This window comes from Talpa occidentalis, unplaced genomic scaffold (genome assembly GCF_014898055.3).
Source record: "Talpa occidentalis isolate TD23 unplaced genomic scaffold, MPIMG_talOcc4v2.1, whole genome shotgun sequence".
Taxonomy (NCBI): Eukaryota; Metazoa; Chordata; class Mammalia; order Eulipotyphla; family Talpidae; genus Talpa; species Talpa occidentalis.
In genome coordinates, this window is record NW_026555331.1 from 114216232 (window position 1) to 114240498 (window position 24267).

Below are 24267 nucleotides of genomic sequence, written 5' to 3' on the forward strand. Positions count from 1 at the left end.
TGAAACTAAAAAGGTACAGGAAGAAAAGTTCCTATATTCACTCAAGTTAATTATCTCAGTCCCACTCTCTTGGAATCTTTCCACTGAAGAAAGTTTCTTTGAAGTCACTCTGTGTTCCACACATAAAGGTAGACATGTGCCAGGGAGACGTAGGCCCAAGATAGTGTTCATTTTCTCCACCAGACTCTGCCCACCCGGAATATGAAGTTACAATTCAGCTTCTTGTTCATGGTGTACTTTCCTAATTTATTTTTAATATTGTCTTGAACACTGAAGTAATATCAGGGTGTATGTCACATCTTTTATCTGATGAAAAGATGTAACTAACCTGCAGTACCAGCTATACTATTAAGCATGATGTACCATTCCTTTTAAATATCATAGACAGATCAATGTTATGGAACATTAACTCCCTTTTTAGCAATTGGTTTTCTCCCAGTGCTATTTATTAGCACTTCCCAATATTTCCTATCAATATCATTACAAGAGTATTAATAATTGAGCTACTAATGCTAAAGAATCTTTATCTCATTTATGCAGTGCTGAGCATGTATCTCAGGTCATAGTAATCTTGTTTTTGAAAACAGCAATCATTGAGAGAATTAGAGTCAAAGAAAATGTTTTAATTTCCAGAAATAAAACAAAATGAAAACACTATAACTTTTTAAGTTTTTTAGAAAATGCTATGATGTGATAACTTCAAATAAAAATTCAAGAGTACACAGGTACAGTAGTTTTTCTTGCATCTGCCTCTCTAACCTCAATTTCCTAGGTAATTCCAACTAATCCATCAAATATCAATTTAGATGTCAGCTCCTTCCTTAAAAACTCCCCAAATACCTTGTATGGGTACCCATCCGTGTGTCTCCTTGGCACATGTCTACCTTTGTGTGTGGAACACAGAGTGACTTCAAAGAAACTTTCTTCAATGGAAAGATGCCAGGAGAGTGGGACTGAGATAATTAACTTGAGTGAATATAGGAACTTTTTTCCTCCTGTACCTTTTTAGTTTCATTATAATATTTAGCAGAATCATACAAATTACAAAATCAGAAATGCAGTCCAAATTAGCAGCTTACAAAGGTATCATCTTTATTTTCATATTTAAATATACTAGCTATAGTTACTTGTAATATAAATATTATACTTATTCATTATTATGTGACCTAAGCTTCTTGATTACATTTTCTTGTAACATGTGTCAAAAATAGAATGTGCTGAACAAATTTGTCCACTGTACCTGGTATATTATATGCTCAATAAATGTCCATAGAATGAGTCAGTGAATAAGTGAAAAATGCTGCTTTTTTTCCAGCTCCATCTTCAAAGGCTCTGCTGTTTGTGTGTATAGCATGGCTGACATCAGAGCAGTTTTTAATGGTCCATATGCTCATAAGGAAAGTGCAGACCATCGCTGGGTGCAGTATGATGGAAGAATTCCTTACCCCCGACCTGGCACAGTATGTATCAAATTTAGCCAAATTGTCTTAATTCCTGTACTTTCTTCCTAATACTATTCTAATAAAGTATGCTTTTCACCAAAACAATAGATCCTTTGGATTTGAAAATAACTATTTTCATTGACAGTGATGTGGTAACATTTCTTACCTTCATTAGAATTCATGTTTCTCTTTTGAGTAAGAATTTTAAGGAAATAATGGGCTATACCATGAGGAACAGACTATACTGAGTATAGTTAAGTTAACTGATTTACTACCTAGACAGATAAATACTCCTACATAGAAATACTACTTAAGTATTCTCCCCCTTATGAAATCCTGCTTATTGCTAGAGTTTTTTAGTCCCCACTTCTACTTTGAAAAGACTATCTCAGTTATAATTATTCATTTAAATGTTCTCTTTTGTTATGCATTTATCTTTATTATGTTGCACCTTGGAATAATAGGCATTTTTTAGATGGAGAAAGACCTTGAGAATACTGAGTTTAAAATTCTTTTCAAATAGTAAAATTCATGTTGAAAGCATATATGTAAGTAAGAATTGTGTTTTATTTGCATTATAAATGATTTTTTTTGTTTTATTGATAATATTTAAAATAGTTTAAGTTACTTTAGGGTTGGTTAATTGACTTACTATAAATAGAACTTTGTTAGACATTTTTTCATTTAGGATTCATTTTGAATATTTCTACTAAGAGGTTGAATATGTGCATCAAAATCTTTGAGAAATATTAGTGACCTAACCCATCAAATTCTATTGAATATATTGTATTTTTCATATGTTCATTCTTAAGGGGGACACAGCTGGTACCCAGACTTTCTAAATTCTTTCCATCTTCCTTTATATAAGTTAATTAAGTTTGGGAAGCACACTATACCATCCTCTTATTTTCTCTTTCATAATTCCTCATTATAAATACATTTTAAAGGATATTTTTTGACTTGATTATAAAGTAACTTTTATGGAAAGAATCTCTTTTTGCAAGTAATATTTTTTAGAATTTACTCTTATTTTCTTTGAATGTCAGATCTGTTCTGACTTTTTAATGTATTGGTTTATGTTTATTATATAAATTATATATCTAAAATATCCTTGTTTATATTTATTATATTTATCCTGTATATTTGCATTTATTTTGTAACATAGATTGGGTGTACTATTGGAAAATCTCTTCTAAAGATTTTACATATCTTTACAGCCTTTATAAATCTTCAAAATGACTTTATGAAGCAAGTGCTGTTATTATTAATACCATTAACAGATGAGCAAATGTAGGCACAGAGAGGTAGAGTAACTTGCTGGGGGTAATGGAGCTATGAGTGGTGCCTCTGAGTTTATAACCCAGATATTCTGGCTGCAGAGTCCAACCTTTTAGTTCTTGTACTCTAATTTTATATTAAAAATACTTTGTTAAATTATATTTAATATCCCCTCCCATAGAAAATCTTTCATTGAATATATATGTATATATTTATATATAATATATAACATATTTTGTGTATATTTATTATATGTTGAATAGATGAGAAACCTAAATATTTGTCATAGGAGCCCTATTTTTTTTTTTAATTTGTAAACACATTTGCTTCTGAGGCTACTTTGGATTGTTTTGAGAATGATGGTTAAAATTCAGAGGGAACTCTATTTGGGGAAGTTTTATTATACTAGGATTCTGGGGTTAAGTATCAAAAACTGTCATATTCTGAGCTATTTGTATATGAATTTGTTTTTAACAGAAAGACAGTGATCATTCAGATAACTAAAAAAAAATCCAATTATCTGAAAGTTATAGGAGAGAAGAAGTTGGGACTGAAATCATCCATATTAATTACAGAAAATTATTTGCTTGCATATATACAGCAAATTATTATAATAAGAAATTGAAACTGATTGTCAAAATAACATGTAGATGCATCAGACATTACAGAGTAGGTTTCTGTCTCTGGTGAATCCTCTCACTCCTCACCTCTGGCCTATATCCCAGTACTTGAATGTATGAATATATAAAAATAAATCTTCTAAAAAATAAAATAAAAAATAAAGGTGCAGCAGAGGTGGTGGTTGACACTGCTGCCCTGCTCCTATGCAAAAGAGCTGCAGGTGTCACAAGGCTTAAGATAACTCCCACATCGCCTCACTTTCCTCACAAGTGTACAGTCATGTTTTTGAACTGTGACAAAGCACCACCTTCCCCAGCCCACATTCACAACAGTAAAACATAAATGTCTGTGAGAAGGGTTTCTTATTAATGAGAAAGGAAGTACAACATTATGTTAAACAGACCAGTCTTTGATGCTGAGTACTCAAAACATAAAGTGTTTACATTGTAGACACTCTCTTGAAGAGTTCAAAATTAGCTGGGAAATAAGATGCATCCAAACTACCAAAGAAATATTTAACTTTTAGTTCTCCGTAAGATTTGGAAAAGAAAACTGAACATCAATTATTGTCATAAAATTCCTGTACTTTAAAAAAATGTGTAAACACATTTGTACTTGAAGCTAGGCTTTGAGAATTACACCTTGTAACTAGTCTTTTATCTATAACCTGTACTTGGATCACTCTTGTAATCGAGACAAGAAGACAAAGTCTCCTCCAGAAAACTACAGCAGAGTACTTTGGTGAGGTAGATTATGTCTTTTTAAATCAAAATTGGAAGGATTTTGTAAAATCCAAGTTACTGTGGAAGATTTTCTGTTTTGCTTTGTAGTTTTGGCTAAAAGGGAGATTTTGTGTTCTGAGCTAAAACCAGATTGTATCTAGCCTTGTTTTGATGTGGAGCAACCATATACATCAGTCTAAAGAATTTACTTATTCTCAACCATTATATTGAAGTATTTCAAAATTATTTTTCATTGACCAACCTTTTCCAATCCTGTACAAAAATAGTGATGACTGTTCTTCCTGATAGATGGAAATCTGCCGTAGACAAAGGACATTATCTCCAAGTAACTTTTAACTTCCATACTCTCTTTAAAACCACTGACTGAATTTTAAAATGTCTAAAATTGTGCATAAATGAGTAACCAGTTTGTTTCATTACTTTTTTGTAGCTAGTTTTGAAATGATATCTTGCTTTTTATTTGCATACAATGTTATTTCTATTATTTTCTACATTTTAGTTTACATTTGGAAGGCAGATATTGAAGTTAGAAACATATATCTGATGTGAAAAGCTATCACACAAATATGCTTTTCATAAACTAGCCTTACCATTTTAAATAACTCTATATTCATAAAACCATTGAAATTACATTTCACGGCATATCAAGTAACTATACTTGTAAAATTTGAGAATGAATGATGGAGACCACGTAATTCCCCCTCATTTTACAGAGGAGGAATCTGATGCCCAGAATATGTAGGTAACTTTCCCATTATCCCTACTACAAAACAGCAGAATGAACAGCAGTATTGAAGATTTCTGACTAGTCTTTTCTCCTTTAATTTTAAAATATTCCCTAATATTCATCTATTCTTTAAATTTACTCAATTGATAAACTGCTGAATGTTCTACCTAAAATTAACTACATTTATTTCTACATAATCTCTTGATTTTTCTCTCAGTAATTTTTAAGTGATGCTCTCGTCCTTCCTATTTTCTACAAAACTCCAGCTCAGAAATTTTAGTCACAAACCGTTATTGAACAGTCCTCATGATCCAGACACAATGATAAGCACTTCAGTGTTATGTCAGCACATTCTTACAGCAGCGTAGCAGTGTAGATATGATTATGCTGGCTTTATGGATAAGAAAAAGTCCACTGAGGCTAAGCATACACTCACAGTTCTTATAGCTTGTGAAGTGGTGAGATGGAATTAAATTTAGATCCACCTGACTCTGAATCAAATATTGTTTAACCCCTTGCCATTATACCTTCAAAGTGCTAAAAGGGAACAGCCAGACAGAACCTTATGCTGTTTCCTCGGGGATTTAATCTGTTCTCTGCCCAAACAAAGAAGTTTTGAAACCTTATTGCACTTGTCATTTATTTTAATTCAGAGAAACCACAGGTAACTAATAAAAGCATTGCTGAATAATTTGCTTTCTGTGAAATGGCAGAATATTTAATAAATCACTTTATACCTAAGTAAAAAATTTTAAATAGATCATTTACAAAAACACCTTGGCGGTTACATTTTCTGTATTAATATTACTAATAGGATTGAATTTGTAGATGTTCTTCCAGCAGTGCCTGTGTTGACCTTCTCACTCTGTTAAGTGAAGGGTACAGCCTTCAACTTGCCATAACATAGCTCCTTAAATTTTTAAGTTTTGTCAGAACTTTGTACTTCCTGTGATAACTTGTCACACCTAAGCTCCTAGTCTTGCAATGATATCACTATTCTACAGTGTTTTAAGTCTGAAAACTTAAGGATCTACAAGATACACTTACAGAACTTGTTCACTGCAAGTGATTTTCTGCCCTCTGGTGTCCAAGTTGGATGTATGAACAAAGTGCATTTTCTTCAGGTGACCTTATCTGATTGTTATTGAACTGCTGGGTCTTGATAACCAGAAGTTCCAAGTGAAATATTATGTGGAAAAATCCACCATCAAATCAGTGGTACAGGTCAGAATGGAAGCCAAACAGAGGCCAAAAATTTCAGACTTCTAAAAACCAATGTTTTCAGGAATACGTAGTGCAAAGGATAAGAATTTTCTTTATTTTTGATTTATTATAAAAACTTACTATGTAGTTTTATTGTGTTGATAGGAATCTTAAAGTTATCTATATGTGTGCAAAATATTAAATATTTATTTGAAAATGAGTTATAGTTTTTAAATCATTTTGTTATCCAAAAGTAAGTACTTGTATGTGTGTATAAATTATATATATATATATAAATTATTTATATTTTACATCATTGTTCATATTTGTAGAATCTTTGCTTTATTTTCTCAGGGATAGTCCCCATGAAATTCCCACCACCAGTTCACCCATGCACCATCACCATAGTCCCTTGTGCTCTTCTCTCCCTTGTTTTGAGCTCTCTTCCTCCCTCTCCCCTGCAGAATGTCTCTGTTTATAGTTGCCTGTTATTTTTGCTTTATTTTTTATTGTTATTTTCCCCTGATACTTTATTTGGTTCTCCTGTAGTCCTCCTATAAGGAAACCAACCAATATTTTTCTTTTTTCCTTCTGGCTTATTTCACTGAGCATAATCCCTTCTAGCTCTGTCCCTCTGTCCATCTTGCTGCAAATGGCATTAGTTTATCTTTTTTGATTGCTGAATAGTATTCTATTGTGTATCTATACCACATCTTCTTGATCCAGTCATCTATTTTTGGGCATTTGGGTTGTTTCCATATGTACCTATTATAAATAGTGCTGCAACAAACATAGGGGTGCAGGTATCCTTTTGAGTTAATGTTTTTGTCTCCTTTGGGTAAAATCTCTAAGGAGTAGAATTGCTGAATCATATGGTAGTTCCATTTTTAGTAGTTTGAGGAACTGCCATACAGCTTTCCATAGTGGTTGTACCAGTTTGCATTCCCACCAGCAGTGTAGGAGAGTTCCTTTTTCACCACATCCTTGCCAACATTTATTGTTGCCAGTTTTTTAATGTGTGCTGTTCTCACTGGTGTAAGGTGGTATTTTGTAGTGGTTTTGATTTGCATTTCCCTGATTATGAGGGATGGTGGACATTTTTTCCATACACCTGTTGGCCATTTGTATTTCCTTTTTGGAGAAGTGTCTTTTTAGCTCTTCTGCCCATTTTTTGAGTGGATTATTTACTCTTTCGAGTCTTGTGAGTTCTTTGTATATCTTTGTGAGCAGTCCCTTAGTGGTATGGAGTGCAAAATTTTTCTCCCAATCAGTAGTGTGTCTCTTTGTTTTGGTTAATGAAACATAAGTGGAATCATGTAGTATTTGTCTTACTTCACTTAGCGAAACAGCATAGCATCCTCCTGGTTCATCTGTGTTGTCCCATATTGCAGAATTTCCTTTCTTTTTAGGGATGAGCATTTTTTGATACATTTATCCATCACATTTAGATTGTTTCTACATATAGAGTAAAGCTTCCTCAGAAAAGAAAATAGACAACTGCAATATGATCCAGAAATCCCTCTTGTGGGTATTTATTTAAAAGAATTGAAATAACGAGCTTGAAGAAAGAATAGCTTTCCTATTTTTATTGCAGAATTATTCACAATAGGTAACATGTGAAAAGTACTTATTTTTGAAGTCAAATCATTGCTGATTTTACTTTTTAAATGTTTTAACTTTAGTTTTAAAGATAAAAATGTGTTTTGTGGGGTGCAAAAAAGAGGAAATTATAGGTACTATATTTTAATTTCATAACTTGATATTACTATATCCATACTGGTGAATGATCAACACATTGTAATTCCTGTTAATATCTCAACATCAGCAAAATCTGTTCATTTTTGTATATAGATATTGAAGGGGGTTCTGAGGATTCCTGTGAATATCTTGTTAAGACATTTGAAACAATCATATTTCAGGGAACATATGATGTGTTAATAAACATCCTCAACTATGTACCAAAGATGTAAATTTTTGTCTCCGCTCTCCCTTTTACACTGAGATGCTGGACACCTGAGATAATTACTCATCTTTGACTTCAACTTTCTAATTCATTTTGTTGTGATTGTTGTTGCTTTTCTTTTATTTTCTCTAAACTACATGAAATATCAAAACCACCAAGCAAGCAACCTCCTTCTTCCCATTTACTTCCCTTTCATGGTTTACTAAAGAGTATAGATGATATGCCTTTATCTTTCTGGTAAGAAAAAAATATTAAAATATTCTGCAAAATATTGAGTAAGAATTGTTAGTCAAGTCTTTAAATAGTTCCTGAATAAATGTTTCCTCTTTCCAATTCTATTTTAGGAGTTAAGACCTCTGGAAAAATTGAAAATCCTTTGTCAAAAGTCGTACCATCTACTAAGCAATTAGCTATTTAATTTGCCTGACCCACTACAAAAACAATCTTAAGTGATTTTTCCACTCCTACCAAATGTAAAACAATGGAATAGCTCCCTCACTTAATCATCACAAAACCTCTTCTAAATAAAACCCCACCACTGCAGCTCCTCTCATGGTTTTTCCCCTGGAGGAATCAAAGGTAAAGGCTAGAAAGTTTCCTCCCTTTGCAATAGGTCTTTTATTGTCCCTCTCCCATGTTAGGAGATAAAATCTGCCAAGCTCAGGATGTGGGTGTGGATCTACCTAGAAGTCCTTATTTATTTTCCATCTAAGTATTATACTTTCTAACCCCATAAAAGACAATGAGCAGTCACAAAATTCTTTTGATTCTGGGACCACAGGGAAGTTCATTGTATCAAGTAAATTACCGTGGGCCAGTGCTGGGCCCAGGTGTATCTACCTATTCTGTCTAGAAAGGTCTTTTTGATCCTCACATGTCAAAACATTACTGCCTTCACTGAGATTGGTTTAGGATTTTGCCTCAAAAATTCAAATGGGGCTAGAAGATTGTATCACAAGAAAATAATACATAATGTCAATAATTGATATGTAGCCAACTAGGTATATAGGCTACTACTACTAGGTATATAGGCTACTACTACTTCACCTAGAAGTAGCTGAAGTTCTCAAAACTCTTTTGTATCCTATTTCTCCTCCTGATGGATCTAAAATATTTGACTTGACCAGTGACCTACTACTATAACACATTCTTTTCATGGAGAGTTGATCAGTCTCAGAATCGTATATTTATCTGAATTAGATCTGGGTTATAACCTAGGCTGCCTCCATTAAGTAAGGATTTTCTGACTATATTTTAGAGAGAAGTTTTAGGGTTTACTTCAAACCATAGGTAGTGCCTGACCAAAAAAAAAAAAAAAAAAGTAATTCAAAAGCATCTTCTTAAATTGCTCTTTTTTTGGATGGTGTTAGGCTGTGATAGTATAGCCAAAGGGGCCTGACAAAGGATGGCAGAACCCCCTCTTGGTGGGGCTGCTCATTTATACTCCTGGAGAATATTGCTGACACGCTGTGTCGTTTGTTTTGTTTTAAGGCTTTCCTACTGAATTGAATGTGGGGAAATCACTTTTTATGCATTACTAGTTCATAGCTGCCTCTCTAACTTGTTAAATTCAGTTTTATTTTCTTCCCAATATTTGTTCACTGCATGGCCTTTTACTCATTGGACAGTATACTTTGTCATGCCCTTTCCAAATTACAGAGGCTGTCTTAAATTTTTTTTTTTCCTTGGTTTTTGATTTTTATTTTTCCTTGGTTTTTGATTCTAGAAAGGGGAGGCCAAGGCAGGGTCTAGGATCTGGGCCTCTTAAAACTTCCTAAACCTTACAACACTGTAGAAGGTATGATCCTATTATTGATAAAAGATCCTTTCTCTCTGTAATGATCTGTAGACTGTATTTCTCTAAAAGACTGAAGGGCAACTAATTCCTGAACTAAATCAAGCTTTTCAACTGACTTTCAACCTTCTTTTCTGTAGGACCAATATTTTATTTTAAAATGAGGTTCTGCAAATCTTCAACTACTTACTGTATTCAATATTGTTTTCATTTATCTGGTCAGAAATCCTTCTAAGAGAAAGGGAGCTTTTTAAAAGAGAAGTGTTTACCTCTATTTATACCCCTGCCCTTTTTTTTTTTTTTTTAAAGGTTTATTTTTATTTATTTATGCATATAAGAACTGGGGTGTACGCCAGAGGTGCAGGAGGTGAGAGGATTCACCAGAGTCAGAGTGGGGAGAAGAACAGGCAGATCTACTAAAGTACACTGCTGGGGGAGCAGCTGGTGAGACAGGAGAGGTCTGCTGGACCATGTGGGTCAGCTCCCTGGCCAGGGATGCAACTCATGCCTCAGTGGCTGGCAATAGCTTGATAGCACTGATTCTTTTACCCCTGCACCACCAGGGAGACCCCCACCCCTGGCCTTTCTATGACATATTAAATGTAGGGTTTTTTCCTTGTCCATATTTATTATAAACTGACCCTTAGATGAAAAAGCAGGGCATAGATAGCATTTATTAAAGTTGTAATCTTTACTTTTAAATAAAAATAAGAATCCCTTTACCAATTTATTTTCTCCAGTTTGCTCCAGTGGAAGCCTGGTTCACTCTTTCCCTGTGCCATGTCTTTGGTCACATTAGTCATTCCTCTGATTTGTTGAAAAGGAAACTGCAACCTGTAGAGAATAGCCTGAAGCAGCAGAGGGAGAAAACTTTTAACAGCTGCCTGGTGCCCAGCCAAGGGGCAAAGTTCTCTCATTGGATAAAAACCATTTTTCTCCTCTTATCCATTGCTTCCCACTGCACTACTAAAGGCCTTAGACAAACACACAGATCTGCCAAGCATAACATGATCACACCTAGCCGGCAGTGGCAGCCAGCCACTGGAGATAGGCGCTGAAGCAGGCTTGTTGCTATTGGATTTACCCTTTCATCTCAGGGTTTGCCTAGACAGGTCTCGTTTCTCCTCATGCGCCTGTATTGCCTCCAGCGAGATACTGACATTGTAAAGTGTTGGAATCACCCTCCTTTGTGTTTTTCCTCAGTGCTTTAGCTATCTCAAAGTTTTTCAAAATAGTATATGGAAACACAGATAAGTTCCTTGATTTATTCCCTACAGTCCTACAGTCACAGAAGCTAAAGTGGTGGAAGCAGGCAAATACTAGAAAGCGGGAGGCAGAAATTAATGGTCCTCTGTGGTATATTCACATGCACTGTGATTACCAGTAGATACTAAAATGCATACATACAGAGAAAATTCACTTTATTTTTAGTACCTGGGATATATAGCTGCAGTGGGAAAATTTTTTCTAGGCCTTCTTGAAGGAAAATCAGCAATTGAATATGATCATTTGCTTTAATGGTAGCATTTTCTAACCCTTTCTTTTTTTCCCTTATAGAATTTTTCTTTCCTTCTTTACCTAAATACGTTGTTTGGCATCTCAAGTTATTTTTAGATCTCTGTACTACATAGCTATGTGATATCAATATCAAAGGAAAATGCCAGTGGTTTCAATGTACTAAAATAACAATATTTGGTTCAAACTGTACTATCCTGCACCTCAGGGAGTAATTCTACCAAATCACTTTCATTTGTGAAAGCATAGAAGAGAGTCAGACCTGAGAGATCACGCATGGCCACCCAGAGGATAAAGATCTTATTCAAACACGGGCTGCATGCCATAAGAAAAAATAAATTTTCAAAGATCATGTTATATTAGTCAATAGAAAGCAGGCTTCCCTTCTCTCTTTTTTTTTTCTTAGATTTTATTGCACTTAAACCATTTTGTCAAAGGTGAGAATTGAGGAAAATTGTTGTATTTGTTTCTTTGCTAAATATTTGTATCTTCTTTCATCTATAATTCCTCACATTAAAATTCCTATTATTTAAAAAATTCATATCAAAAGTTATAGCTTGAATGCCATGTTATTATTTCTTTGGAAATTTTGGCTATTGCATAAGCACAGTTACCAAATCAAAGAGATTTTTTTCTTCAGTTAAAGGACTGTTTGAAAAAAATGTAATGCAGGGAAAAAAATCTTGCTTTTGCTTTGATTTTAATGATCGACCAACAGATTGTACCACAGGCATTATAAGCTATGATCCCACTATGAATGGTCTTTGAGCCTCAAACTTGTAACCTATAATTGGGTAAGAGCTTTGTACCATTTGAGCTCCATATCCATTTTGAGTCGCTGCTTAATCTGTTTAATAGAAGGTTCCTCCCATTATCCGATTGACAGATTCTACTTGGCTGAAAGCTAAGTTCTAGAAACAGTGACTGAATACACAGACCTACATTTTTTAGATCAACCTTCAGTTTAAAATATGCTAAGTAATTACTGTTCTGTAATCTATTTGGTGCAGACCTGAGACAAATAAATAGATACAATGAAAATATTGATTTCTAAGATAAAACATATAATTGTGAAAGATAATTTAGTGAGCTATTATGTATGACCTATTTGTATAAAATGTGAGAACAGGGTCATATATTGTGCGTAGCTCTAGTATCTTTAGATACAAGAGTTCCAGTATCTTCGGTGGAGAGAGATTGTCCTGAATGCTTGCTGAGTAGGGCAGGGAGCCTTCGCCAACATTCTATCAATAATGTAGTGCCTCCCTAAATGGCTCCGTTCAGTGGAGATGATGTTTCCAACTTGCCTAAAAACAGGGATGTTAAAAATAGGGGGAAAGCATACTGTTACCAGCAGGGGGCAGGGTAGGCTAACTAGTGAGTAGATGGACACCGGCAGGCATAGAAGCAGCAATTTTAAACAGAAGTGAAAAATTCCCCGAGGGGTTTTCCGTACATCCTTTAGGGAAAGAATTGTTGAATTGTTAACAGTATAATTTTCATGGCGTTACAAAAAGCTACATAATTATAATGTCAAAGTATTGAATCTCTTACAAGTAATTTTAATGATGTGTTTTGTTCCACCTTATTTTTAATAATCCTCTTTTAGAACTGAAATCTAAAATTAATTAAAGAAAACTGAAAATAATGGCTTCTCATTTATTCCATTGTTTATAGATCACTCTTTCCATAATTATTTCAACACAAATTTCATGTGTCTAACCGTTTTCATAAGAAAAGAGCTTTCTGTAGAAACTATAAAATGTAGACAGATATAATTTAGAAAATATTTTGAGATGTAAGACTGGATTGAAATATATTTAAGGTAAACTTCATTTATTTACAAGTACACGTGATTCCGTATTGATTCTGTTGACTAATCCTTAAATAGTAATAATGAAAAACCTTTAAAAACTTTATGGAAGTGGAAATTTATCAGGTGCACCAACAATGTACTCTTTCGTCTCTTATTTTCAGTGTCCAAGCAAAACCTATGACCCACTGATTAAATCCACCCGAGATTTTCCAGATGATGTCATCAGTTTTATAAAGCGGCATCCCGTAATGTATAAATCTGTATATCCAGTGGCCGGAGGACCGACATTCAAGCGAATCAATGTGGATTATAGACTGACACAGATAGTGGTGGATCACGTCGTTGCAGAAGATGGCCAATATGATGTTATGTTTCTTGGAACAGGTATGCTTTGACTAGATTATGCTTTCTTTCAAAGGAATTTTACAAAGATAATCTACACTATGAAAAGTCATTAGTCAAAATCAAAACGAGTAATTAGTGCTAAAGCCTATTAGGTAAAACCTAAGTATTTCTTAAAATTTCATAGAACATGCTTTTGATTCACAATCAGAAATATCTCTCAGCCTCCACTTATATTTGAGATTTCAAAATAGGTTATAGCTTATGACTTAGTTTTCCCACTATAAATTAGATCCTAATCACATATTTATTGAATGACTTTGAGTAAAATTAAACAAGTAGGGCACAGTAATGTTTCTATATTTCAATTTCACTTTTCCCTCATTCTGCAAATATCTGATAAACTCTCAAAGAATCTACTCACCCACTTTTGAGAATCACTGACTTAGTTGACTTCAGATGGATTTCAAAAAAAAGTAAGCATTACTTGTAAAGATATTTAAGTAGAAACTTTACTTAGAGATTATTTTTTCTGTTATTGAATTTGGGGGATTATCACACTTGTTATTAGAACCTGATTATTTATCTTTGTCAACTCAGTAATTATAAAATGGTTAAAAATGTTTACTCCCAGAAAGATATATGGCATAACTGGCACATGTCAAAATAAGGAAATGTATTACCTAATGATTTCTTGTGATTTCTAATGGCATTACAGCTAATTTGTATTATTAAAATGAAAGCACTATATCCTAAACAGTGTTATGCTATTTAATGAATAAAATTGCACACTGAAATAGAGACAAATGGGTTTTCAAGAAAAGGACATTTTTAGAAGTGCAAAAAAAAAAAGAATAATTTATAGGAGTTATGTTTATTAGGAAGTGTGTGTAACAGACTCAGAGTGTCAAGAACACCAGTTGTCAAAACTGATTATATGGCAGATGGCAATATTGAAACCCAAGAAAATAAATGAAATTCCCTAGACTTCAGAGATAACTGTTTAAGTATCAAAACTTGAAATAATTTGTCACTAATACCAGTGAGTTTGGCATTTAATTTTCACTGCCCACCTCACTCCTGGGTATTTAACATTTTAATGTCATTAGTGCCATTCAGCCACTAGGTGGTACTAACCAACTTTTACTGAGAAAAATTATAAGGAAAGTAAGCTAGATGGATAGATTTTCAGTGTGACATTTGGAAAATGTATATTTAATATTTTTCAAAGATACTGCAGTCATTTAAAAACAAAATTTAATAATTCAGACTTTTGTGCAGGATCATTACCATACACTATTAATACTATAACCTTAGGGTTCAGAAGTTTGAAAGTGTCTATTTTGTATAAGTTAATTTCCAAATGGGATTTTTTTCCTTTGTTTAAAATTCTCCTTTGCTTGTCTTTCTATGAACTATGCCACCTTAAGAAACTGTAATATAACTAAGGCATTTTTCTCAGCATCAATTTTGAAATTGTATTATGAACCTTTTAAATTGAACAAAGAAAACTTTAAACAAAATTTAGTTCCTAGCTCATAAGATTTCTGTAAGTGAAATACATTTGATAAGTGAGCTATAAATTTTACATGTAGATAGCTTTAGTGGTTTCTCTTCCTTAATTAATATTATTAAATACATATATCTTGTCTTTCAATCTGAATTGGCTATAACACTAAGCAAATATCTCTTTTGAGAGTGAATTTATTTCAATATATTATTTTAACTTTTTAAATTAGGTTAAAAATGTCATCTCCCTTTTTTTATCATTTCAACCAGTACTTAAATAAAGGAGATATCTACATCTGTGTTAGTATAGATTTTTTCTTTATTTTTGAGAATATACTACATACATGTGGTTTTTAATGTTGTCTTTATAAAAATGAGTTTTATGGCCAAAAGTTATATTTCAGGAAGTGAAAATCATATACCTCATTTCTTACATCTTCTAATTTATTTAATGTGATTTCTTGAGAAGCATTTAAAGAAAAATGAAGGAAGCAATGTGGGGGTTGCTAGGAATATACTTACAAGTAAACTATAACATAGAAACAGCGTGGTCATGGATACTGTATTTTTTCAGATATTGGAACAGTTCTAAAAGTTGTCAGCATATCAAAGGAGAAGTGGAATATGGAAGAGGTAGTGCTAGAGGAGCTGCAGGTATTCAAGGTAAGACTGTGCATGGTTCTGGGAGAAAAGATGATGACAGTGAGCAGTCCTTGATCTTGAACATCATTAGTTTTTCGGAAGGAATCTTTGCAATTAATTCTTTATTGGCAATTATCTTATGCAATGGAAAAGCAGCTGAGAATGGGATTCACCCTCCCTTGTAAAATATCACTGAATTTTGGGGCTTCTGGTGTTTCCACTCCTTCTCTAAGCGTATACTCAGACAAATTGCCACGGTAGATGAAAGCCTGAGGTCAATTTGACTATCCAACTGCTTTTTTTCATTTCATGCATTTTGCTTTTTCAATTTTTCCTCAATTGAATTTGAGAAAATTGGAAGAGTATGTAAATCATATGTCCTTGCTTTTCGTGAATGCCAAACTCCCCTCATTCACCAAATTATTCAGATTTGCGGAATGTCTTTGACTTCTAACAGTGAATTTGTATTGTGTTTGTAGATCCTCAATGCAATTGAGGAATTATGAAAATAATATTAGACATACATTTGCATTTCATAGAAGAACTGTGCCTTTTATAACATTTTTCTTGAGACAGTTTATTAAAATGGACTGTTTCCAACTAAATATTTATTGCCTCAAAAGGGACTAGAGTCCTCCACTGTGAAGGACTCAAATTAATTAACATGCTGAGTTTTATATAGGATCCTGTTTATATTGTGATGGCAGTAGTAGTCAAGGAGTTCATAAGGACAGTTGCTATGTGGTATATACCAAAATCTTGGGTAGTTTCTAAGGGAGAATCCAGTGTCAAATCTGACTATTAATATAAAGGCCCAAAAGAAAGTCAGTGGTGTTAATGATCAAGAGAAATTATTTGAATTTCACTGCTAAAATTAAATAACAAACTTGTTTTCTTAATTCATAACAAAAACACTTTTAGACAGAACTTTCTGTAAAATTTTTCTTCAATATATTTTCTTAAATTTTTGACATCTACTATGGTTTGTTGATTAGTGAATGTTGGCTGGTGAAACATTCCATCCCTTGTAGTATGGTAGCATTTGTGTTCATGTTTCTGATTTTACATTGTATTCACAGAGCCATATTTTCAGCAGATAAGAATGCCCTAGTTCATATCATCAAATCACATGCATAAGTATCTTGTAATGTTCCATAAAGAAATGGTCATCCTCAAGGAGCATTATAACTTTTCAGAACTCAGCTACTTGAATAAGTTTTTGAACTACCTACCTAAGTAAGAGCAGAAAGAAGTAATAAATAATTATGGAGATGTTCTTGTCAACACTACTTTGAATTATATGGAAGCAGTTAAGATAAGCAGATTTAGAAGAAGAAACCTTTGGGTAACTGGGAATGATTTTCAATGAAGAGTGTTTCCTTATATATTTAGGTAGTATTCCTTTAATAAGAGACTTAACTATTCTGATCATTTCTATTCCAGTGGAGTTACTACATGTTGAAAGGAAATAATAAACATTAAGAGTCTTTTCTCACCTATATATAGAGCCTTGATGTTTACTTCCATAATCTTTGGTGCTGATAAAGTATCTATTGGCTAGTATAAAAGACAGTTAATGATTATCTTTACTAATGTTTAACTTCTATTTGCAGCATTCATCAATCATCTTGAACATGGAGTTGTCTTTAAAGCAGGTACTTTGATTTTTTTCCCCCTGTAATTGTATTACTTTGTCACTTTACATATGTGTAAATCCATGGGGGCACATTTTCATACCTCTATATGTGCACTTGCTTCACTCACCCTCCACCACAACTCCTATGCCAGTGCCTTATCCTTTTCTTTCCCCTTCCCCCTCCTGCCTGTCCCCTGCCCTCTAGTCCCTGTGACAACCATAATATGTTTCAAAGTGAGAATTATTTTTTAAAACAGGTACTTCCCTATTTTTGTGTAAAAATGACCCACAAAAGCAATAAATTGCTAGAATCAAAGTTCACTTTTGGAAAATCTGTTGAAATTGAAAGTTACAGGTAATAAAAAAACTCTAGATTATTGTTTCTTTCATAAATTGATTTTTTTTTTATAACTGACTAGAAGCCATTTTTATTTACCCTTGCCTTAGGAATGGGGCCATATTTTATTAATTGAATGATATATCCTCCTTTTCCATTGCCTCTTTTTTTTTTAAAGATTTATTTATTTATTTATTTATACAAGCACTGGGTACAGTCAGAAGCGCGGGAGGGTGAGAGAATTCACCAGAGCCAGAGCGGGGAGCAGAGCAGGCAGAAGGACCGAAGTACACTGCTGAGGGGAGCAGCGGGCGGCAGGAGAGGTCTGCGTGCCATGTGGGACCCTCCTCCGGGGGCCAGGGAGCAGCTGGGGATCAAACCCCCGCTGTAGAGGCTGCGGGCAGCTTCGCAACCCAGCGCTCAACCGCTGCGCCACCGGGGAGGCCCTTTCCATTGCCTCTTGAACATTGAGCTCACATTTCCTCATCTCATAAGGATGGCTTTTTGTCAAGGCCATGAGAAAGTCACGTAGCATGCCAGCCCTAATCATTTATAATGTCTTTCAATCAGGGCATGGAGAAGTTACACTATAGACTGTGGTGTTAAATGTTAGGCATTTAACTAACATTTAACTCCTACCAACCACATAGTATCTGTCTCCCAGAATCTACTTCCTTATGTAAAGTTAGAAGAATGATATACTCCTATTAAATAAGATGCTGCATGTGAAATTCCAGAGAGAGAGCAGATACATTTTAGGTTTGAAGTAAATGGTAGCTAATAACAATATTTAATATGATTTCACAATTCTGGAAATGATATTTTTAATCCCAGTTAATTCTGGTGATTCAGGCTTAAATTACTGTTTTTATAGGTACCCCTAAGATTTATGAAAGTCATGTGATGAAGAACATGTTCAACATGCAGGTGTTACTGAACTTGTCCTCATTTGCTATGTATAGTATGGCACAGGGATTATTAGGGGAAACATCTACATAGGTTTATTCCTCAGATTGTTTCCATTAATTTGTTTACTGCATTTAATATTTACTTCTTTAAGGCCGACTCTGTCCTTAGACGGTACTGAAATGAATGAGGGATACAGTGCTTAGCCTCCAGAAGTTCATGGTGGAGCTGGGACTCAACAAGCATGCTAACTATACAGAGCAACAGTGGAAACATTTACTGGGGAGACAGCAGAGAGGAAGTAGCATAAAAGAGAGCCAGAGCAAACGGGGGAAGATAGCTAAAAGAAGAGACAAGTAACCTGAGCTAGGAAGGATATTGCAGTTAGCCGGATACATAAAAAAGGAGGTGGGTGGTGGGATAAGGAAGCTTATGCTGTGTACAAAGAGAGAACATTTGAAAAGGTGTGAGAGTGAGAGACCTTAGCATATCCTAATAAGATTCTATAGATTTAGAGCAAAGGGCACATGTGCGCTCCACAGGACTGAGGTTAGAAACAAATCTGGGGAAGTAAGACAGAGCAAGACTGGGCAAATCTTTATGTGTTGTCCTAAGGATTTTAACAGTTTCATTTAAGGGCAATGAAAACCACTAAGGGTTTTAAGCAACAGGGTGATCTAACTTTTTTTTTTTTTTTAAAGCCCAGTCTGGCATGGCAGTGAAGTAGATGGATTGAGTCCTGGGGTAGAGGTGGGGATTGCTGAGGAACAAGACTGAAGCCAAGGTTATTTACAAGTAATCCTGGAAAGAAATGATAAGGACTAAAACAGAAGCAGTGGCAGTGGAGACAGAGAGGAGGAAAATAGATTGGAGAGCTCTATGTGAGAGAATGCAAAAGATTGGTGATGCGCTGAATGTGAGAGGAAGAAGCTACAAAGACAACTCCCTGCTTTGTGTCTTGGGAGACTGGCATGGGGAGGAGTAGGTTCAGAGCAATCAGTCTGTCCACATTTATGTTGTTTCTAAGATGCAGAGTCTTTGTACAATCAGAAGTGTAAAGGAATTGAGCTAGAAAAGAGGGAAACTCAACATTTAATGCACAGGAAAGAATCATCAAAGGAGACAGAAGTCTTAGGCAGAAGCAAGGAGGAAGAACAGAAAAAAGTGAAGAGGATTTCAAGAACGATGTGGTCCTTAGTCTCAAGCATTACAGAGAATTTAGTTTCAAACATTACAGAGAATTTAGATAAAACAAATACTAAGCTGTATACATTGCACTTAGTAACCAGAGAGTCTTACACAACTGTTTAATGGGTTGATGAGATGTAAGGCAAATGTCTATAAATGAGTGTGCGTTACTTATGGTCATGTTTATTTCTGATTTTTTTTCTCTCCATTTAAAGATTGATATGGCCCTTTAGAGATGACCATGAGTCTTTGAAGACAACAGACTGTGGTTATTCAGTTGTATTATTCCTCTGCCTTTCTTCCCCACTCACTGCCAAGCAGTGTACTTATAGGGAGTGGACATTATTTTCAGGACTCATCTTCAAAATGCAATTTTTTCAGTTAGCTACTTCAGTATCTGCCTTTCATTTGTGATGTGACATTCCTTAAGTCTCAATATTTCTTCACAGTGATACCAAATACTTATATTTCCACTTACAACCAATTTCCCTTCATGGATCAGTTCTTCATTAGCAAATGAAATGGTTAATTAAAACCACAGGAAAGTTTGTAAATCTCTTCTCAGCCATCTCTCATGTGAGAAGCCATGGCAGGAGAAGACCATAAGTATTGCACGCAGAGCACCTGTGCTTAATATAATCTACCAATGTGTGTCTTCAATGTTTGAGAAAGAATTTGACATCTTAATTCCTCAGTCTAGCAGCTGGCTTTTTGACCTTCTTATATTACTGCCAAAGTTACTGTGACTCTTTAGAATGTCATCCATTTCATTATTAACATGGTGAAACCACCATTCTGCCAGGGGTGAAACTGATTGACTTACCTTACTCTTCTTGGTTGTGTGTATCTAAAGTGTTTACAGTGGGCTGGACACTGAGCAAGAGTGATTTAGATTTGTGATATGGTATTCAAGGAAGGGAAGTTCTTAAGACTAGTCTGAAAGATGCTTCTAATTCATTTGTTTTGCTTGATTTGCAGCAACAATTGTACATTGGTTCCCGAGATGGATTGGCTCAGCTCTCCTTGCACAGATGCGACACTTATGGGAAAGCTTGTGCAGACTGTTGTCTCGCCAGAGACCCCTACTGTGCCTGGGATGGAAATGCATGCTCTCGATATGCACCTACTTCGAAAAGGTAAGAGGCACATCAAGTTAATATGCAGCCTTATTTTCTACACTGTCAATACTTTATACAAACAACTTGTTTTATAACTTAAAGAGAAAATATATAGAAAATGTGATCTGTGGCAGGAATATTAAAATAAAATATTGTTTTGCATAATTCCCTCCAGTTCCATCCATATTGTGTGGAAATGGCAAGATTTTTTCTTATGTCAAAATATATTACATGGTGTATATAAACCACATCTTTATGCACTGATCTGTTATTGGACTCTTAGGTTGTTTCCATAACATGATTATTAAAAATAGTGCTGACATGGCATAGGAGTGTGTGTGTGTGTGTGTGTCCGTGTCCTTTTGAATTAGTGTTTTGCCTTCTCCAGTAGATACCTAGTATGGAATTGCTGGCTAAGTGAAATAAATCAGAAGGAGAAAGACAAATACTGGGTGATTCCACTCTAATGTGGAATAAAAAGAAACAAAACAAAGAAGCCAACAAAAGTAAATCAAAACAAATCCTAGCAGTCTGACTGTAGAATTGAGACTCTCGAAAGGGAAGGGTGGGGAACAGGGAGCAAAGGAGGAAGGGGCCCAGTACTATAGTGGAAGATTACTGGTGCTTTGGTGCTGGGTGTGGTGTGGTAACATACAACTGAATAGATATGAACTATACCCTGTAAGTCATATACAGTGTTGAAAACCAATGTTACCTCAAGAAAATGAACACTTAATAAAATAAAATTTTATTCTATAGTTTTACATAAAACTGCATTTTGAAGGAGGATAAAATAGAATGTTGAAAATTGGAAATATTGAACTTTTAAAAATTCTGCTAAATTATTTATATTCATCTCCTCATCTATGTTTAACATTGTTGAAAGTTTGATTTTCTTTATTTCTTTACCCTGTTACATCCCTCCCTTATTCTATGTTATTTCTAAATATGTATATACCTGTGCTTACTGTTTTGCAAGAATTGTATAAAGATTGTAATTGTGTGGATTATATGTAGTCTATGGTATCTGTGGTGCCTCAGTATAATTTTACTTTTGCTATAATAATTTCACTTGGTAAATTATTACTACTTAGGTATATTTACACATCAAAATGTTGCCCTGCTGTTTGTAGTGCAATGCTTTGTGTGCTCTTAAAAATAATGATATTTTGAACTAAAAATTTCTAGCTGGGAATTGATTCTGCACTCACCTGGGCAAAAGTACCATAGCATTATTTTTTCAAAGATTTTTATTTCATCAGTCTTTTCCATAGCAAGATTACTAGACACAACCTGAGTGCCCATCAATATGACTGAGGCTGGCTCAATATATTATGATTTACTTATCTTTAAAAATGTGGCATATTATAGTAATAATTCTTTCTAATGTGTTTATCAAAGTGTACTTTTCTCTAGGTAAAATTCCAACCAGTTATCTGTAGTATTTTTTAAATATTTAGGTCTTTGCTAACAAAGTAAGGTAACAGATGAGCATATGTTAGTATACTACTATATATGCACTTTTTGAAATTTTATTGGTTTATCTAATTACAATTACAGAATGACTGTATAGTATGATAGAAGATAGCACTTAAAATAAGAACACATTTTATAATCCCTTAAGTCTCTGAATCATGGGTGAGGAGATACTCTATTATAAGTTGAAAGTAAAAAGCCCCCAACATTTTGTTTTAGTTTTTGGCCAAGTATATACTCATCATAGTGAGTGAGTCTTTAGAGAATACTCTTCTAGAAGCTAAAAAGCAGGAATGCTCATTAGTTGGTAATGAACCTTCAGTTTGATGAATTGACCCTGTTCTTTAAGAAACCAAGATTTAAAAACATTCTTGACCTAATGTACCTTATACTGTCATAATTTTTTCTTGTGTTCCCAAGACTGTATCTCTGATCTTACAGACATACCACTGTGATGCTTTACACTATGTAATACAATGTCCGTGTGAACCAAAAAATATGTAGGATAGATGAATCCTGTACAGGGTTGTCACCTAGCCAGCATTGTCTTTAAGGAACATTCAGGATACTGTGGCAGCTTTATTATGACATCTGTGATCACTGATGAGGCAAATGAAAATATAGTCTCTAAAAGTATAAGATTTATTTGACTTAGTTTGGTAGGTTTTTTTCTTTTTTATACAAAGTTGCTATTTTTTCCTTAAAGAAAATATGTGAGAATGAACGAAGCCATTGTATTATTATCATCATTACAATGATCATCACTGCTATCAGAAAAACAATGTGACTATGTATCAGCAGATAGGAATCACCTAAACATTCCTACTATATCAAGCTGTTTTTCTATTTCAAGTGACAGTATTTAACTAGTTGCTTAATCAAATATATGTAATGATAAAGCTTCGTATTATAAGGAACTTTGTATTTATGTACTTTCCTAACCACTACCTAAAGTTCTTTCGTATTTCCCAGTGACTAAAAAAGAAGGGAGGGAGTATTACCCACTTTTTAATGTATGGAAAACATGGATTAAATTTGTGTTCAATCTATTGTGTTGAATTCGTTGTCAAAAGAGAAAAAAAAAATTTGGAAGGTAAATAAAATACAGATTATTTTATTTCCAATAGTGTTTGTTCTATCAGAACTCTACTAGTAGTAGTATTTGAGTTAATGTTAGAGTGATTAGAAAATTGACCTGAAGTAAACCTGGAAGACAAAGCTCTCCTTCAGCCACAGCCACTGTATTGGAGGCAGGGCTTGTGACTTCCTGTGGTCGTGGATGAAGTTCTAAACAGTGCAACCCCTTTTTCTTAGGCGAGCTAGACGCCAAGATGTAAAGTACGGAGACCCAATCACCCAGTGCTGGGACATAGAAGACAGTAAGTATAGGTTTTATATGCTCTTCCATTTAAGACTTATAGCCTAATCTTTGTATCTTTTTATTATATAACTTGAAACACCTATTATATAGGAAGAACTCATTTTGTGTAATGCTTATGTTCTGGAAAAGCAATGGGAGATTTTATAACTCAAACCTGTCTGTATGCCTAAGTGAATAATCCTTTGTTACATCATTATTTGTTTCACATGTCTTTAAAAATTGCTATACTCTCCCACCCCCACCTTTTTATGTCCTTGTAAATTTTGAAAACTGCTATTAGAAATAAAACAAGATATAGTTCATAATATATGGACCACTTGGTATAAACTCAAAGAGGCCCTCCCAGAAAAGTCTGAATAAAGTGTAGGTACTTGTTAGAAAGATATTTGAGGTAGCCTATGCATTATTTGTTTTCATTTATTAATGCATGTATTCATTCAGTCAGTAAATATTTACTAAGTGACTTCCATGTGCATATAATTATTTGGGTATTTTTTGAGACAGAGAAACTTAAGATCTTACGATTCTTTGGGGATATGTCATAAAACATAATTAGTGATATGGGAATGTAGCAAAAAGAAAGATCACCAGAGACTGTTTTATTCAGAGAAAATGAAACAGAATGGGAA

The 24267-nt window shown here is 34.2% G+C and overlaps 1 protein-coding gene across 2 annotated transcripts in view; it reads left to right on the top strand.

Annotated features, from left to right (window-relative positions):
* SEMA3D (semaphorin 3D) overlaps nt 1–24267 on the top strand; it is a 175904-nt gene that overhangs the window by 139334 nt on the left and 12303 nt on the right. For both annotated transcript variants that reach the window (XM_054692482.1, XM_037510764.2), the window contains exons 11-16: nt 1316–1460; nt 13265–13487; nt 15529–15617; nt 17210–17251; nt 20642–20799; nt 23572–23636. In XM_054692482.1, coding sequence (XP_054548457.1) covers nt 1316–1460; nt 13265–13487; nt 15529–15617; nt 17210–17251; nt 20642–20799; nt 23572–23636 — 722 coding nt within the window. The remainder of the gene's footprint in view (nt 1–1315; nt 1461–13264; nt 13488–15528; nt 15618–17209; nt 17252–20641; nt 20800–23571; nt 23637–24267) is intronic.